Genomic DNA, 19,900 nt, shown 5'->3' on the forward strand with positions numbered 1-19,900 from the left:
TAGGACAGGGTCCACATTGTCCACCCTGGCACTAGCCAACTGCTAATGTGGAACAGTAGCTGGTTTTTGCCTGCTGCTCTTATGTGAAATCAGTAGCCTCTCCCTTCATCAATCACTCCTCTGGTTGTTACAAGTGTTCAGTCAGGTTCCAGAGTTCCAAAATAGTTGATTCCCATTGCTCTTTAAAGCTCAATAGTTGCTTCAGTAGGACTAATCCCTAGAGCTTCCAACTCCACTGTTTCATGAGATGCCATTTTTTCTATATGTGCTTTTGATTAGACTCTTCTATGGGAAATGAAAGGAAATATTATTATTATCAGATGGGTACCAATACTAAATTATAATTATCTGAATTTGGCAGGATTAGAAAACTTTCAAACTTCGTTTCAAAGCAGGATGGCAGCTGAGTAGCCAAGTAAAGTGGCCTTTTTTTTCTGAGTTAAGAATACCTCTGTTAAACAATATGCCTGTGGATCTTAGACCTAGAAAGTCTTTGGTAGGTATGGGTGAGAAAGAAGAATATCTGTTTTCCCCTAAATAGTAGTCACAAATAGAGGATTTTTGCAATATGGAATGGAACCTCAATACTAAAGCCCAAATTACTCAGAGTTTTGGGGTAGATGTTAGTCATAGGATGCTATGGGCTCACATGTAGTAGGTCCAATCAGAAATCTCTGAAAAGAACCAGAGGTATCCACAGCAAGCAATCTACCTGGTAATGTTCCTAAAGGAAGCCCTGTGGATACAAGTGCCTTGTAATATTGTGAGAAGGATACAATTGGTAGAAGACTGATCATTTTCAGAGCTTATGAAATCTTCAAAAAAGCCTTCCTGTTCAAGACAGCCTAAAGGTTCTACCTTCTATATTCTTCTTCCCCCTGGGCCCCAAGGGCAACATCTAAGGAATGGGGCATGGTTCCTGAGGTTTTAGTTGTAAAACACAGCTCTCATATTACTTATGGACCTTTAATCTGTAAATAGAATATCTGTCATATGCCCAGCTTATTCCAAATTAGAGTAAGGGATCATCAAAATTGCACTTTCCTGTGTTTCAGAATCAGTTTGGAATGTTTATGCTTGAAATGAATGGTCCATCGATAGATACTCAGTCAACAGGATAGGGAGAGGGATGGGATAGAGCTATATATTAATACACAGGCTTGAGGATAAAAAGGACAAAAATTCACACTCAAATAATAACCAAAATAGAAAAATTATATTTTAACTGAAAAAAAATTCTTTCACATAAAAAAATAAAACAGCAAACTATAATGGTCTTTCTACCCTCTTAGGAAAGGAACATTAAAAAATCTGTACATTAAGACAATAATTGCATTCCTTATATTTACAAATTTTCACACATCACATTTGCTATTTCACCAAGACCTATTTTGTCCATTTTTTGAATGTGTTAAATACGGTTTTTGTTTCTCTTTAGGAAGTTGGGGGTTTACAGAACAAACATGCAAAAAGCACAGGATTCCTATATACCACTCTATTATTAATACCTTGGTGTGGAGCATTTGTTACAATTGATGCATTGGTGTGGAGCATTTGTTACAATTGATGCATTGGTGTGGAGCATTTGTTACAATTGATGAAAGTACATTTTTATACTTGTATTAGCTATAGTTCTCAGTTTAACTTAGGGTTCACTGTGTTGTGCAGTTCCATGGTTTTTAAAATGTTTTTCTAGTAACATGTATACAACCTAAAATTTCCCCTTTCAACCACATTCAAATATGTAATTCAGTGCTGTTAATTACATTCACAATGTTGTGCTACTACCACCATGTTACACTACCAAAACTTTTCCATCATCCCAAATAGAAACTGTAAATTTTAAGCATTCCCTACCCATACCCCGGGCCTCTGGTAAACCTATATCGTACATTCTGACTCTGTGAATTTGCTTATTCTAATTATTTCATATCATTGATATATACAATATTTTCCCCATCTTTTGAAATAAAAGTACTTCACATAAAGTAACTGTTATTCTACAACAATTGCACTGCTTAATGTGGTGACAGAGCACTTGAAATGTGGCTAGTCTAAATTGAGATGTGTTGTAATTATAAAAGATACACATTTTGAAGACAGTATGAAAAAAGAATGTAAAAATCTAAAAAATTTTTATATTGATAATATTTTAGCTCTATTAGATGCCATAAAATTTATTAAAATTTTACCAGATTCTTTTTAGCCTTTTAAAAGTGGCTAATAGAAAATTTAGAATTACCCATGTTGTTTGCATTATATTTCTACTGGACAGCTTTCTACTAGGCTAGAACACTTTAAAACAAAGGGGCTATAACACTTCAAAACAAATTTTGTCTTACATGTTCAATATCTGGTTTAGGAAATAGGAAATGTAAAATACAAACCACAACCCAGCTACTTTAATGCATGTTTGTAATTTTTTAATGGATATATATAACTTTTTAAACAGAGAAAGTGAAAATTTTATATTGTTTACAACTTTAAAAGCTACAAAAAAAAGTAGGTAGGACTGGCATTTAGGATGTGTCTTAAATAATATGCCATATTTTAAATTAAGATGAAAACAATGGATATATCAAATTCCCAGTTACTTGCAAAATATATTTTCCATCTTTAATCAGGTGCAAAAAAGCACCACATAGAACAAGCAGTAGAAAACTGAGAACACAAGAGAATTCACTGTCTGCTTGAAGAGAAATGATCATTTTTGTCTAAATTATAGAGGAAGCTCTATTACACAGCCAACAGTTGATGTGATTGCCTAAGCCACCAAGCCCACATTCCTCTAATGTTTCCATGACAAATAGGAGAAATTTTTCTGGCACAAAGGAAATTAAGAATATATACTTGGGTCACTAAAAATGATACATTCATTAACTGCAATTTTCTTTTCTTTCCATTTCTATCATGTGAGATCTTTTACAATATAATCATCTGACACAAAGGGACTTGTCCATAAATTATTTAAAATGTGGTTAATCTGTAATAAAATACACCATGGTGCATTTTTCCCCTCCTTTCTTTCTCTGGTTAAGAACAATTTATTTTGAAATATTACTTTAGTGTTGTTTGCTTTCTGGGAGAGTATGGGCCTAACTTGTTTTCAAAAGCTTTACCTGACAACGGTACAGTCCCATCCATCGTCAGTCCTTTTAATGAGGTCATATGAAATTAAACGTTTCTACTAATATTCTGGGGCATTGGCCTCATCTGAAAAAGCAACTGGGACAACAACCCCCTGTCGGTGCAATTCTCGGAGTACATCCAATATTGAATCTAATTCTGTGCGAAACTTGTCCAGCTCTCGATTCTTTAACTGTGCGAGTCTTTTCCATTTCTCAATTTCTTTGTTTTGCTCGCTCTCTACTACTTGGCGTGTTTGCTGTATTATCTACAAATAAAAAAAATGCTTATTATTCTTCCAGTACATAGTATGGGTGAAGTGCATTTAACAATCTCAAAGAGCTAAAGTAGACAATACTGAGTATAACAAACCTGTGACCTCTATGTCAGAGGGGAGAGGGCAAGAGGGGAAGTCTTATGTAACAGTCTCAATTTTGCTCATCAACGAGCCTGCAGGTTAAGAAGAAGTGGGAAACTTAGGATCCAATTCTAATCAAGAATTTTATGTGTGTGTGTGTTTTAACTGTGAATTTTTAAAAAAGTACCATTTAAAGCACCAGAAATTTCTAATATCTTGGTAAGAATTCAAATACCCCAAAAATCAGTTTCTCTTACGAATACCAATTGAAATGCAATCAAGACAGTTTTGGCATACAACATGTAATTAATGAATCATACATTACAGCAGCAGAAATGAAGAGAATAACAATAGCACACAGGTAGCACCTATCATATGTTGTCATGGTTTTAAGAATTTACATATTATAAATCATTTAATCCTGTCAACATCCTCGAAGGTAGATGCTATTATTTATTGCCATTTTACAGACAAATAAATGGAGGCACAGATAAGTTAAAAACAATTTGCCCAAGGTTTGCACACCAGCTGTTTTTTGGAACAGACCCAGGATACACACCAAGGCAGCCTATGCTCTTTTTTTTTTTTTTCAGCCTGTGCTCTTAACTACCACACAAGACTGCCTGGCTCATGTGGATCAACTTCTTCCATTGTGAATTGAGGTGTTATCCCGTCCCATGAATGTGACAGTATTTGGAAATAAGGGCTTTGTAGATGCTATTAGTTAAGATGAGATCAAACTGGATTAGTGTGGAGCTTAATCCACTACAACTGGTATCCTTATAATAAGGGGAGAATTGGAGAGCAGAGAGAACACCGCCGGATGCCTGAGGCAGAGTGCCATGCATTGTTGGCAAGTCACCATGAGAAGTCAGGAGAGAAGCAGGGGACAGATTATTCCCTACAGATTTCAGAGGAAGCATGGCATTGCCAACACCTTGATTTTGGACTTCTAGCTTCCAGAATTTCATATAAAACAATAACCTTCTCTTGTTTTAAGCTACCCAGTTTGGTGCTTTGTTATAGAAACCCTAGGAAACTAAAACATGAAGGTACGTCACCCAGTAACAAATTATACTTATATTTTAAAAATGCCTTACCATACGGTAATCATTGTTCATAGGTATTACAAACCAAGGAAAGCTAGACATACAAAAACAGCTAGCTAAGATAAAAAAAATGATGTGTCAAAATATTAAACATGCTGAATCTAAGATAATTTCTATCCATAATTTGTCCAAATTCTATACATAAAAAAGATTCTATATATAAAATAATTCTATACTTAAAAGCAAATCAGAAATATTTTGTATAAATCAGGTGCTTAGGGGAACATGCAATATTATATGAATTTTCAATTTTAAGATCCTTTGAACATTATACTTTGCTGAAGGTTTTGGATGCCCTTTACATATTGAAATTAATTTGGCATTTTACTCTGCTGTATATAAAATTGAGATCCATCACCTTCTCTCTAAATCAAGGATGTCCTATTACTTTTTTGCTTAAATGAACAAAAGTTATATTTTATTATAAGGATTTAAACAATATCTTTAGTCTTTCTTATATAAATATACATATAAATTTTTACTCATATTTTTATAACAAGACTAAAAAATCATTTGTTATTAGGCAATAAACTTTGCCTATAGCAAGTAAGAAAGCAAATCTCAAACATACTAACAACTTACAAGCGTTTTCTAGCACAGGCATTATAAAGTGGCATATATGGGTAGGCTCTAGTGAAATAAGTAGAAACCTTATTTCTACTAAGGTTGATGGTCTGCTTACACAAAACATGTTTGCTTTAGTATCCTCACTGCTAAAATGGATGCCATGTGGTGGGCTGGCTTAAACAACAGGCATTTATTGGCTGATGGTTTTGAGCCTAGGTGAATCCCAAAATCAGGGGATCATCAAGGTGATGCTTTCTGCAAGGCTGTGGGGTTCTGGGGAAGAGTGACAGCTATCCTTGGTCCTTGGTTTTTTGTCACCTGGAAATGCACAGTGGCCTCACCTGGCTTCTCTGCATTCAGATCACTACTGGCTTCATGCCCTGGCTTTCTGTGTGTGTGTCTGAATTTCATTCTGCTTATAAAGGACTTCAATAATAGGATTAAGCCACATCCTAATTGAAGTAATTTTATCAAAAGGTCCTATTTAAAATGGGTTCAGAACCACAGGAATGGGTTAAGAATATGTTTTTCTGGGGTACATAATAGCTCTAAGCCACCATAGTCTGTCTTCTGGACCCCAAAAAGACATGTTCTTTCCACATGCAAAATACATTCACTCCATCACAACATCACAAAAGCCTTAAATCATTTCAGTAACAATGCTCAGTATGAAGTATCTAATTGCTTATCAGTGTGGCCTATCCCAGGGCAAAACTGCCTTTTGTTTGTGGACCTGTGAAACCCAGAAACCAAGTTATCTGCTTCCAATAAAGAAGGGAGGGACAGGCATAGAATAAACATTCCCACTCCAGAAGGAAAACAAGTGCTCAAATCTCCTCAGTTAAATACCCTAGTTCATCGCTTTCAAGTTCTGCCTTCCATCTAATCTAACAGAACTCGATTTTTCTCAGTTCTCTGCCATTTTATAACAAGGATCACCTATCTTCCAATTTCCAATAACACATTCATCATTTACTTCCAAGGACTCATCAGAAGTACCTTTAGCATCCATCTGTCTACTAACAGTCTCTTCAAAGCAATCTAGGCTTTTTCTATTAAGCACCCACAATTCTTCCAGCCTCTATCCACTTCCCAATTCAAAAGTTGTTTCTACATTTTAGGTATTTGCAATAGCAACACTCCACTCCTGGTCCCACAAGCTATTTTAGTTTGCTTGCTGCTAAAACAGGTAACATGCAATGTGTTGGCTTAAACAACAGTATTCACTGGCTCACAGTTTTGAGGCCAGAAGTCCAAATAAAGGCATCATCAAGCAATGGTTTCTCCCACTAGACTGCTGTGTTCTGGGGCTGGCTGCTAGTGATCCTGGGTCCTTGGCTTTTCTGTCACACGGCAGCCTCTCCTGGTTTCTCTTGGTTCCCCTGTCTACTGCCTTCATGCCATGGCTTTCTCTCTGTGTGTCTAAATATACTTCTGCTTATTATAAAGTACTCAATAGGAATGAGACCCATCCTAATTCAGTAATCTCATCAAGAGGTCCTAGTTACAATGGGTTTGTCCCCATAGGAATGGTTTAAGATTAAGAACATGTTTTCTGGAGTACCTAGCTCTGATTCACCAGTGTTTTTCAAAGAATCCAAAAATAAGAGTTTAAGGGTAAGAATTAGAAGTCAATTACATTAATTTTTGTCCTACATATCAGAATATAGCTTAGTTCCTACACTGATGATGAGCTAGAATCTTGATATGATTAAAATAAAACATAGCTTGTGTTTCCATGTGGAACTCATGTCAACCATAACACTTTGCATGTCTTTAATATTTTGTTTTCAAATTATATATACCTTTACACTTCTTCAGTAAAACGACATCTGCACCAAGGCAAGTTCCTTAAAACACGCTGTGCTCTTCTGCCATTTTAAATTTCTATTATTTTAGTTGTGGGTAATTAAGTGTGGTAATCATGATGTTGCAAGTACTAGGTACATAATATTATAAATGATCACACTTAAATAGAAATGTATTTCTTATAAACATTTACTGAAATGACTTGAATATGAAACATTATTCCCAAAGCCCTACTCCCAGGGAAAATCCATCAGTTTTTAGGTACCCATCAACAGTTAGGAAAATTAAACAAGTACTTTCTCTATTTTTCCCGTATTAGAGATTTAAAGCCTCAATTTCACTTAAAAAGCTATAAACTAATTTTTTAACAAGATCAGTGGAAACACTTTAAGAAGTAACTTGCTAGAGATGGCAAAACTACAGCAAATTAGAGGCATTAAAGCAAAGCATTACACAAATATATAAATATGGTCTACTATTTTACCTGTTGAAGTTCCTGTTCTCTTTGCTCATGCCTCATTTCCATCAGTTTAATTTTTTTTTCTAAGCCTATGAAATGTTTCATCTCTGGTGTATGGTTTTCTTTGGCTTCTCTCAATTCTTCTAGGAGTTTTGTAATCTAAAATTAAGGGTATTAAGTAAATGAAAAACTAAAATAACGAAGGAAATTATTTTTAATAAGTGGGCTTGAAAAACATTATCTTCTTTTAATAAAATTTCTCTAGATAAGAGGCATCTTCTTAACAAAAAGAGTAATGTTGTTATAGTAGTTAATGGCTTTCCATCCCCATGCTCATGAAGTTAATTAGGCTCAGACCTGCTTTGAGTTGACTTTGCATTCTGAGACAACTGGATCATCTTCTCCCTTCCATGGACCGCAGGCCAATTATGGGACTCAAGAAGAAGTTTAGCAAGGAATGTTTGGGGGCACTCTCTTTTGAGTATTCAGCTCTACTACAAGGTATTTTCTTAAAAAGGTGATTAGTTTTAGTATTAAATAGTAATGCATTTAAGCACCCAACATGGTATAGTACCCAACACATACAGAGCTTAAAAATATGGACTCCTCTTCCACTGCCAATTCCCTATAATTTTATTTGTAGAATTCTCTCATGGCTCACATCACTATATTTTTATAGTAATTCATTCCACAATGGATGTAAGTGTATAAAATGGAGAATTTGAGTACTGAGGTCCTTCTGTGATGGCTGCTGTCTTAGGTCCTGAGGGTGCACAGATGAAAGACATAGTCCTCTCTTCTCAGAGGATATAGTCTAGGGCAGTAACTCTAGCCCATTTTCATACCATGGTCCACAGAGAAAATGGAAATATTTTTACGGCCCCTGGGGATAAAACGGAGGGGGATTTAAGGGGGACATTTTCTCAGGCTTGGTGAAGCAATTACATTTTCTTTATATCATATAATTAGAAGAACCATAAAGAATCAGATTTTGACTAATTGTTAACATCAAAAGACAGTAATAAATGAAAATAGAGAAAATGAACAAAATCAATCACATTTTGCACAGACACATTTAACACCTAAAAATAACAATGGTAATAATACTAAAGAAAATCATATACCCCTCTGTTGAAGAAGTATGAAAATAAGAGAAATTATATCAGAGGTGAAGCTAAATATTTTAAATGTAGAACATCACTGATGGCAAACATGTCATCCGTGAGCAAAGAAATATGCAAACTGTAACTGGGATTTCTTGACAGAAAGGTCAGAGAGAGGTGGGTTTTATGGAGTATGTTCTGGTAGTGGGTACCAGGCATAAAAATCTTAGCTGTCAGAACGATGATTACTGAACTAAGGAAGTTTTTCAAGGCAGGGCCATACACATAATTATCAGTATAATTTCAACTTCTGTGAAGTTTTTAATGGTTGCAAAATGATTCTGAGTATTCTGTCATTATAAAACATTTATGGGGAAACGGATGTGGCTCAAGCAGTTGGCTCCTGTTTACCATATAGGACGTCCAGGGTTTGATGCCCAAGGCCTCCTGGTAAAGGCAGACTGGTCCGTGTGCCGAGCTGGCCCATGCAGAGTGCCAGCTCATGCAGGAATGCCAGCTTGTGTGGTAATGCTGCCCACACGGGAGTGCACCCCCATGTGGGAATGCCACCGACGCAGAGAGCTAGCGCAGTAAGATGATGCAACAAGAGACACAGAGGAGAGACAATAAGAAGACGTAGCAGAACAGGGAGCTGAGGTGGCGCAAGAGAATGATCACCTCTCTCCCACTCCAGAAGGTCCCAGAATCAGTTCCCAGAGCCGCCTAATGAGAAGAGAAGCAGACTCAGAGGAATGCACACCGAATGGACACAGAAATCAGATGGGGGTGGGGGTGGAGGGAGTGGGAGGAGAGAAATAAATTTAAAAATCTTAAAAAAACAAACAAACAAACATTTATGGCTGTCACTATCTCGTGGTATACATGTAACCCATCCCAAATACACCAGCTGGGAAGTTTTGGTCTCGTCAAAAAAGCAGTCAATTGAATGAGAATTCTGCTATGGTATGCCACAATGAAGAGATCCCAAGGAGCAGTGAGGTGGTTGTGAGGGACACCTAACTCAGAGAGGAGGTGGGCATTAGGGTTCCGAAGGCTGCTGGGTTTGAAGTGAATTTTAAGGGGCAAGTAGTAGTGAGTTGTGGCATTACTATATGTTAAGGTCTATGTTCTATGTTCTTTACAGAACCTCAGTTGTTTACTGCCTAACTCACCAAATGGAATGTAAGCTCTATTGGAACAGGGATTTTATCTTATTCTGTTGTCAGCAGACCTAGTCCTAGAGCTGCGCTTGGTAGACAACAGGTGTTTTACAATTACCTAAGAAGTAATTAATGAATTAAACTCTCAATGATCAAAAAAAAAAGTCATTGGTAAATTATATAAATTCAGAAATATGGTTCCAGACAAAGATCAGCAAAAACTTCCCTATATTTGTAGCTACTTAAAGAACCCTGAAGAGCATAATTAAAATTGAATAGTTTTAAAAATCCTTGTATTTTAATGACTTCATCCTAGCAAAATAACTGGATACATAAGCAAAGATGCATGATCAATTTTTTTGTGTATTTTAAAAAAACAACAACTAGAAACACTCTGGATATTCAACAAGAGGAGACTGGTAAAATAATTTTAGTAATTACGAGCCTGGGATCTAAACAGAAGTCCTGGGTACATACACGTACACAAACATGAACATGCACACCCACGCTATTTGAAGCTCTCTATGATGTTTATCTTTTTAATAGAAAAAAAAAATTGGTAGAATATATAACAAAATGTTATTGGTAGTTATCTCTAGGTAGTGGGATCACAGGCAATGCTATACTTTCTAATTTCTCCACATTAATATGTATTAATACTAGAATTAAAAAAAGATACAGAACTATTGTGACTAGTAACAGAAGAAACGGTAGCACTGATCTGGAGAAAGTGGCCATGGTAGTTGCTGAGAGCAGGGAGAGGGAAGAAGAGATGAGATGTGGGGGCATTTTTGGGACTTAGAGTTATCTTAAATGATATTGCAGGGTCAGATGCTGGACATTATATATCCTGCCATAACCCACTGAATGTACTGGGGAAGGGTGTAAACTACAATGTAAACTATAATCCATGTGGTGCAGCAGGCTCCAAAATGTATTCACCAAATGCAATGAATGTGCCACAATGATGAAAGAGGTTGCTGATGTGGGAGGAATGGGGTGTGGGGTATATGGGAACCTCTTATATTTTTTAATGTAATATTTTTTGTGATCTATGTATCTTTAAAAAAAAAGACAATTTAATAAAAAATAAATAAATAAAAAATTAAAAAAAAAGAATATATTGAAAATTGAATACACACTACCCAGGAGTGGAAACGACTAACATCAAGAAAAAAGTATAAAACATATTCCTCAATGAATAAAACTATTATCTTTTCAATAATTATTATTACTTAGTGAAAGGGAGGGATTCACTCAGATTATGTCGCAAAAGGTGGATTAACAGGCTTTCCTGGTGAAGGAGACAAATATCATGGGTCACTTGCAGAGGAACGCTCAGATGGGAAAGTTTAAACCATCTCTGTAAGCTCAGAGTCCTCTCCACAGAGAAGACAGTTTTCACTCTGTCCTCTTACTCATGGTGAGCAGACAATCTTAAAAACTACAGTTTCCAATTCAAACTGAACCACAAAAGATTTTCTTTCCATTTTAAATGAGCATGGTCTGCTTGTGTCTATGTTGTCTTTTTAAAAAAATTTCTCTCCCCTTCCCCCTCCCCACCCTCCTGCCCCAGTTGTCTGTTCTCTGTGTCCATCTGCTGTGCATTCTTCCTTGTCCATCCAGGAATCTGTGTTTCCTCTTGTAGTGTCATCTGCTGCATCAGCTCTCCGCGTGTGCGGGGCCATTTCTGGGCAGGCTGCACTTTCTTTCGCACTGGGCGGTTCTCCTTACAGGGTGCACTCCCTGTGCGTGGGGTTCCCCTACGTGGCGGGGGGGGGAGGGCACTCCTTGAGCACATCAGCGCTGCGCGTGGGCCAGCTCCACGGGTCAAGGAGGCCCAGGGTTTGAACCACGGACCTCCCATGTGGTAGACGGACGACCTAACGGCTGGGCCAAGTCCACTTCCCTCTATGTTATCTTAATACTATGCATCTTATCTGCTCCATGAGTTCCTGACCTCTTTGCTGAGAGGAATGGCTAGAGATTGTGAGCACTCAGTCTGGACAGGTCTTGATTCAAATCAGGTCTAGCTCTGAAGGAGACACTGAGTATTGCCTCTTCACCAGCCATTCCCTACTTCTTTGCTGGGAAGGCCCTGCTATTGCTCAAGTATTCATATGACTTCAGGGGTGAATTCTGATCAAAGCCCTGTATAGCTGTCCAGTTTCCCCTGCCAATGACTGGTTTAGAGGTGGGTGTGGGGTCCAGTTCTGAAGTAAAGCAAGTTACCTGGGAAACATTACAGTCTACATGTTAATTTGATTATTTTTCTGTCCCACCCACAAGAATACAAGCATTTTGAGGGCAAGGGCGTCAAGTGCTTTATACATCACTATATCCCAATAGCCTAGGCTAGTCACTGGCACCTGCTCACTAAGTATTTGTTAAATGAATAAATGAAGGTTGCTGTAAGGTAGGTCTTATTCCCCTTAATAGCTAGGAAAAAAAAAAGCCTTGGACAGTTTAAAAACATCAATAGTGATTGTGAATAAAGGGTAAACATAACTCTTTTTCCTTCTGCATGAGAAACTGACCTTGGGTTAACTTTCTAGCTCTGTTCTCCCCTTAATAGAGAATATCAACTATGTAATCAGGCACACTACTTGTAGTAAAAATAACCAATGATGGGTGAATCACATCTGGGCTTGGAGAACTTTTTATGAACTGAAATACCTGGTGAGAAAATTTACCTTTGAGCTGTCTTGTGTGTCATGATTCTTTAAATGGGGAATGAGGCTTGTGGGAACTAGAGAAGCTACGTGCATGAATTATAATGAGACCCTGGTTTTTGCAGAGTATGGGACATGTAAGCTAGGGTGGTTCTGCCTGGCATTTTGGATTATTCCTCTGCACCTGTGCTGTCATCTTGTGATGCAAAGAGAATAGCACCTGGATGGCAATGGGGACTGCTGCGAGAAATTTCCCTACTGAAGAGAAATCCCTGGTACAGCCATACTGGCATGCTGTTTCCTAGCCTTTATATAGAAAACCAAGTTTGGCCTCTGGTAGTTATGTAACTCTAAACATTTACTTGAAACTGCTGGTAAGAATTAAAGTGACCAAGTTAGAATTTACATGCATGTCTTCAAATCATAAACCCCATGATTATTCCACTATGTGTTCATAAAACTACAGCACTATCTCTAGAATATTTAAGTTACAATACAACTTTTATTAGTGGGCCACAATTACAGATGATACTAGAGGTTTCTAAAGATGTCTTTATAGAATATTTATGTACATTAAAAGTAATCTCACTAATCAAAAATAATCTATGATCAGTAAAATGAATATACTAACAGCAAAATATGTAAATTAGCAGTAATTAGCACCAACCATCTTTTTTTCTATAGAGACTGAATAAAGGTTCAAGTCCTAATGGAAGTTGCACTGCTGGGGTTTGGATTTGTTTTGAGTCTGTAACTCCTATTCTTTTTCCATCTTTTCCGTTTTGGTTTGGGAATGCTTATCCTATGCCTATCCCTCCATTGCATATTGGAAGCAGATAACTTGGTTTCTAGGTTTCACAGGTCCACAAACAGGGCATCTGTGTCCCAGGATAGACCACATCCATAATCAATCTAATGAGATTTTATACTGTTATTATTACTGAAATGACTTAAGTCTTTTGGGATGCTGTGATGGAATGAATATATTTTGCATGTAGAAAGAACATGTCTTTTTGGGGTCCAGAAGGCAGACTATGGTGGCTTGGAACTATGTGCCCAGAAAAACATGTTCTTAATCTTAATCCATTCCTTTGGGTATGAACCCATTTTAAATATGAAATTTTGAGGTTACTTCAGTTAAGGTGGAGCTCAAATGAAGCAAGGTGGGTTTTAATCCTGTTACTGGAGTCCTTTATAAGCAGAATGAAATTCAGACACACATGGAGAAAGCCACAATATTAAGCTGGTAGTCAATGGCACCCAGGAAAACCAGGAGAGGCCACCAAGTGCAGTGCCATGTCACAGGAAAGCCAAGGATCAAGGATCACCAGCAGCCAGCCCCAGAACACCACAGTCTTCCGGGAGAAAGCACTGCCTTGACAATGCCTTGATTTTTGTTATCTCCTAGCCTCAAAACCATCAGCTAGTAAGTTCCTATTGTATAAACCAACCCATTGAATGGTATCTGTTTTAACAACAAGGAAACTAGAACAAGTGCTCAAGATGAAACACATGGCTGAGTTAGCATCAATGAAATGAAGATATATTAGGGACTGATAAGGTTCTTCCCCATGCACCAGGTGAGATTTAAAAAAGATATGGTGTGGAGACATTTTAGGTTACAAAGGCATGGATATGAAAAAAAGAGTATGGAAAAAATCCTTTTAGATTTCCATTTGTACCATGGTAAGTTGGAGATGGTTCACTTCCCAAAGACATTATGAGTATTCGCTTTAAGTATGCAGAAAAATTCTAAATCATTATTCAGTTTCTTATGGCTCTGTGAATCTACTTTAAAAACAAACAGGGAAGTGGCTGTGGCTCAATCAGTTGGGCTCCCGTTTACCATATGGGAAGCCCTGGGTTTGCATCCCAGGCAAGCTTGTGAAGGCAAGCTGGCCCGCGCGCTGTGGAGAGCTGATGGCCCGTGCCCTGCAGAGAGCTGATGACCCGCGCACCATGGAGAGCTAGCGCAGCAAGATGACATAACAAAGCAGATACAGAAAAAACGTGCAGTGAATTGCCACAGAGAAGAGACAGCAAAAAAGAAGGGAACAAGCCACAAGGGGGGTAATAATAAATCTTAAAAAAACAAAACAAAAACAACAAATAAGCAATAGTAGCATAACACTGTGAATGTAATAAACACCACCAAATTGTATACTTGAATTTGGTTAAAATGGGCAAGTCTACACTGTATATCTGATATCAGAATAATAATGTTTAAAACCAACAGTACTATTCAACACAAACAGTGAATGCTAATGTAAACTATGGACTATCGTTAATAATATAATTTTAATAATATTGGTTCATCAATCATAACAATGGTAGCACACAAATGCAAAATGTTAACAGGAAAAACTGTATGTGGGGTCTATATAGGCAACTATTTTCTGCATGATTTTTCTGTAAACCTACAAATGCTCTAATAAAAAAAAACTATATTAAAAATAGAATACTGTTTAAAACATATAGTGTACTTTCCTTTGTAACAACGATGAAGTAAAAGGGACAGGGCTTTGCCCTCCTTCCTTAAACAACTATAACAGAACATGAGACTACATATATGAAACAACTGTAGACATTGGTTAACAGCATGGCAGAACTGTGGTTCCCGCGAGAAGAGAAACAAACAAGATGAACTCTATGATTGCCCAGCTTATTGCCTGAAAGCAGTTTCCAAGAGCCCTGCAGTCTTGCTAAAGTGAAACAATGAAGACTGAAGTTAAACTAGAGTTTGCAAGGCAGTGTAACAGAGAGGAAAGAGCTACATAGAATATTTAAGAGGGGTCTTCTTAAGTCTTCATCTAAGTACTGAACTAACGTGTGAGAGGGAACTATCTGAAGCTGGGGGAAAAAAAACCACTGGAAACAATTCCTGGAGCTCACAAAGGCTGAGAATTTCTTATGTTCTCACCAGCCAGAGAGGAAACGCATCATAATACTACACAGCATCAACAAGACTCCTCAGAAGAGTATCACCATAGTAATAGGAATACATTATTCCTAGACTATGGCTGCTCTCTGCTCAGTTCAACAAAGCTTAAGAACAAGATTTAAAAAGAGCTAACTGATTCCAAGTGCCAGAACAAAGTCCAGTACTATTTAAAAGAACCAACAAAATTTAACACCAACAACCTAAAACTTACAATGTCCATCATCCAATTAGAAATTACAAGGCATGCAATAAAGTAGGAAAAAATGAGCCATAACTAGAAGGAAAATCAACTGAAAAATCAACCAAAAGAAAAACACTTAGGCATAATAATGTGATATGATTAATAAAAAAAGATTAAAACACCTAAAATAGATATACCATATCTTCTCAAGAAGGAGAGAAATGATAAAAAAAACACACCCAATTAGAACTGAAGATGCAAGACCCAATAACTGAAATGGAAGATATACTGGATGAGATTAAGAGCATATCAGACATTTCAGAAGAAAGAATCAAAGAACTGGAAGATATAATAAAAACTATCCAAAGTAAATTAGAGAAAAAAGACTGAATTAAAAAAACAAAGACAGCAGCAATGACCCCAAGTGTTCTTCCATACAGCTCTGAAAATATTCTATGTTTTGAAATCTACTTTGTTCTGATATTATCATCAGACTGGAAACCCAGAAAAAAAAAAAAGGACAGAAAAGGTATATGGGAACTCTGTATTTTCTGCACGATTTTTCTGTAAACATACAACTTCTTTAATAATAATAATAAAAAAAAAGCCAGCGAAAAATAACAGTATATATGGTGGATTGATGAAAAGAAATATAGCAGACCTCTTATCAGAAACTATAAAACCAGAAAACAATGGAGAGGCATCTTTAAAGTACTGGAAAAAAAAAATTATCAACCTAAAATTCTATGCCTAATGAAAAATACCTTTCAAAGTAAAGGTGAAATAAGGGCTTTTTCAGACAAACCAAGCTGAGAGAATTCATTGCCAGCTACATACTACAAAAAATAGGCAGAGAAAAATACTACACAGATATTTGGATCTACACAAAGGAAAAGATTGTCAATAATAGTAAATATGTGGGTATTTAGAGAAGATATTTTTCTCATTTTAAAATTTCTAAAAAGATTTTGACTATAGCAAAAATAATAATGACATATTATGGAGTTTATAGAATATGTAGAAGTAAAATGTACAGCAACAGTGCCACAATGGAAGGGAAAGGGTTAAACAGAAACAAAATGTAAGGTTCATTCTTATATATGAAATGGTATAATATTTGAAGTTAGACTTGAATAGGTTAAATTTATATATCATAAACCTGAATCAAACCCTAAAAAATTAAACCAAGAGGAATAGTAAATAAGGCAATAATGGAGAAAAAACAGAATCATAAAAATACTCAATTCATGGAGTAGGTGTAGCTCAGTGGCTGAGCACTGCTTTGCATGTATGAGGTCCCAGGTTCAATATCCGGTACCTCCTTAAAAAAAGAAAAAGAAAAAAAATCCAAAAGATGATAGGGAAAAAGAAAGAAAAGAACAAAGCATAGTGGACAAATATCAAACACATAAACATTGGTAGTCTTAAACCAAAATATATAGATAATTATATTAAATGCAAATGGCCTAAATACTCCAATAAAAAGTTGATATTCCAATCAAAAGCCACATTGTCCTTACTTTTATTCATTTTTTATTCACTAAGTGTTTTACTTAGTTTTCCAGTAACTAGACATAGATACCATCTCTTGTAGCTTTCCTATTTTCAAAATATTTTAGCAATTCTTAAACTAAGATCATCACTGTGACTAACAACACTGTAACTTGGCTAAAACTTACCATGTTCTTTATCTTGTCAACACACATACATGCTTCCTTTTAATTTTTTTCCTAAAAAATTTACTATCAGTCAGTAGTCAATTTTAATTTAGTGCTTATGCTGTTTAATGTACATCTTAAAATACTGAAAAGAATGTGTAATGTTGAACTACACAGCCTTTCAAGTACTAGAACAAGAATTTTTAAATTGACAGTGGCAAAACTGCAAAGTGGTTTTACACTGATCTTTTCATAATGTAACTACCTGTATGCTTTTTGCTTTTGTGATTTAATGAATCACTGAACAATAATTTAAAAAATGGTGCATATGCTTCAAAGAATAGAATGCACAGCTTTCCTGCTTTTTTTTGCTTTTTACATTTTCTGGAATCAAAAAAGACCTTTGAGTGTAAAAATGGCGAGTTTTCATAAAGTCATGGTACTGTTATTGGTGCTCAAGCTTGACTGGCAAGGTTGTGTTACCTATTTTTTAAACCAAATTAAATAGTATTATTACTCAATGTAGACATTGCCTTGGACATTCAATTTATACCTTTTAAAAAAATCAAACAAGAGAACCAAACACCACTCTCCCAATTCCCTGCTGCTTGCGAAATCTTGCCTGCAAATACAAAAATACAAATAATTTAACAAATTAATCAACTTAACAAATTAATATTTGGGCTTCATCTGGGGAAAGATTTTCCATGAAATTATTATAATAAAGTTATTACTATGTGCTTGACATGTGATTGAAATTTTCACATTACATCTGTGCATTTCTTTAAAGATTTATACAAAACATATAAATATGATTGAAATGGCTAAGAAAACTTATGTCAGCCAGTTTTTTTGTTATTTCTTACCTCAGTCTGTAAAATTTCTTCTCTAACTTGAGAAACAACCAGAGACTCTTGTTTACCCTGCAGTTCATTAACTTGATTTTGGAAATGTTTTATAAGTACCTAGAAAATTATATTTGAAGTACTGAATTAACAAAACATCCTTAAACATTATTTAAAAAATATAAGAATGCAAACTCATGGCTCTTTTTTTGTACTTAAAAAAAATTATAAAATTACCCAATTCAACAACAGTAACAAAAACATAAAAAAATAATAAAAGAAAAAAATTAAAATAAAAATTACCCAATTCTAATAGAAATAATTGGCATAGTAATGGAGTCCACTGAAGGGGTTATTTTAGGCTACTTCAACATTTAAAAAATAAAATACCACATATATTATAAATTAATGGTTATGAACCTATTTGGTTTCTTTATTTGTATTTTTTCCTTCTGAAGGCTTAAAAAATACCTTTTAACATCAACCTCAGTAAAGTCAAAATGTTTTGAAGAAAGTGATCAATATTATCTTTGTACTTTGTGATTAAGGAGGGTAATAGTTTTTATTAAAGCACTATTGACTAAAAAATGTCAATCATGTTTATATTACGACAACATTAATTCTAAGAAGACCTGTTGAAATACACGTTAATCTCATTTTTAGATGAAGGAACTGAAATATGTCAACAAATACTTCCATCAAGAAAGTGCAAGACCTTGGGAAAAATTCATATCTTATTTCTGGTGCTTTCTCTTTTTTTTAACGATCAGACTATGCTGACTCTGGCATTATGACACCACTTTTCCCACCCCTCTAAGGCTGCTCCTTACTATGTAATTATGTTATCTAATGCTACACTGTCCACTAATACCCAATTCCATGGGGAAACAAAACTAGAGAGTTTATTTGCATAGCTGTATGAATGGTTACTTTTAAAAAGCATTTTAAATCTTTTTTTATTGAGGTATTAAAATATGGGTAAAGTTCCTTTTTGTTTGTTTTCCCCCAACTTTTTTTTGCAAAGAATAGTAAAATAAACATACACCCTACACTTGAAGTCAATAATTGTTAAACTTTCTCTCTCTGTATATTTATATACATGTGTGTATATATGTATGTGTGTATGGGGATGTGTGTTTTGTATGCTAATGTGTGTGTGTGTGTGTGTTTTGGTAGCTATTTTTAATTAAGTTACTGATCTTGTGGCATTTCACCACTAAGTACTTCAAATACTTCAACTTGAATCTCCTTATAATAAGGACATTTTTCTCACAAAACCACAATATCATTATCACACCTAAGAAAATGAACAACCATTTCATCATATCCATCTTCAGATTTATCCAATTTAGGGACGTGTTTTTAACTGAGATGCTACTAAATAATTACAGGTGAGGTGGTTGTGGTGACATAATTTTTTCCAATTTTTTTCCCTTGGCTTAATTTTAAAAATTTAAGTCTAGAGAAAAGCTAGAGGGTACAATGAATATTGTACTCTTCAACATTCATTAAATGCTATTAAAAACATCTTCCACATTTAGTTTTTTTCTATTTTCTTTTCTTCACTATATAATTTTAAAGTAAGTTGCAGATAAATATCCTAATTTACTGTTTTTTTTTAAACCCACTAACACCACAGAAGATGGGCCACAAAGGAGAGGTTAGCAGATATTCTGAGTACTATACATATTATTTAATAAGGTAGACTTATATTTCAGGGAATGCTGATGAGTTGTTAGCATTTCCAGTCATAATTCTTAGGGACCACCTCTTTCATAAAGGCTACAGCTGTATATATTTCTCTTCATTATTTTATTCCTAAGTGCCTAATGTCTAAAGTTCCCCAATCACTCTTGATTTAACAAATGAAGAGTAACAGGGCAAGAAGAATGACTGAGGATAATTACTTAT

The 19,900-nt window shown here is 35.6% G+C and overlaps 1 protein-coding gene across 3 annotated transcripts in view; it reads right to left on the reverse strand.

Annotated features, from left to right (window-relative positions):
• Positions 1-2,406: 2,406 nt before the first annotated feature.
• The window catches only part of CEP162 (centrosomal protein 162), a 74,558-nt gene continuing 57,064 nt past the window's right edge, over positions 2,407-19,900 (reverse strand). For 2 of the 3 annotated variants that reach the window (XM_004462622.3, XM_004462623.4), the window contains 3 exons: positions 18,011-18,109; positions 7,454-7,588; positions 2,407-3,394 (listed from right to left, as the gene is read on the reverse strand). In XM_004462622.3, the coding sequence (XP_004462679.2) occupies positions 3,188-3,394; positions 7,454-7,588; positions 18,011-18,109 (441 nt within the window). In that variant the 3' untranslated portion in view covers positions 2,407-3,187. The remainder of the gene's footprint in view (positions 3,395-7,453; positions 7,589-18,010; positions 18,110-19,900) is intronic. The other variant, XM_004462624.4, reaches the window with a different exon arrangement.

Source organism: Dasypus novemcinctus, chromosome 11 (genome assembly GCF_030445035.2).
Source record: "Dasypus novemcinctus isolate mDasNov1 chromosome 11, mDasNov1.1.hap2, whole genome shotgun sequence".
NCBI lineage: Eukaryota > Metazoa > Chordata > Mammalia > Cingulata > Dasypodidae > Dasypus > Dasypus novemcinctus.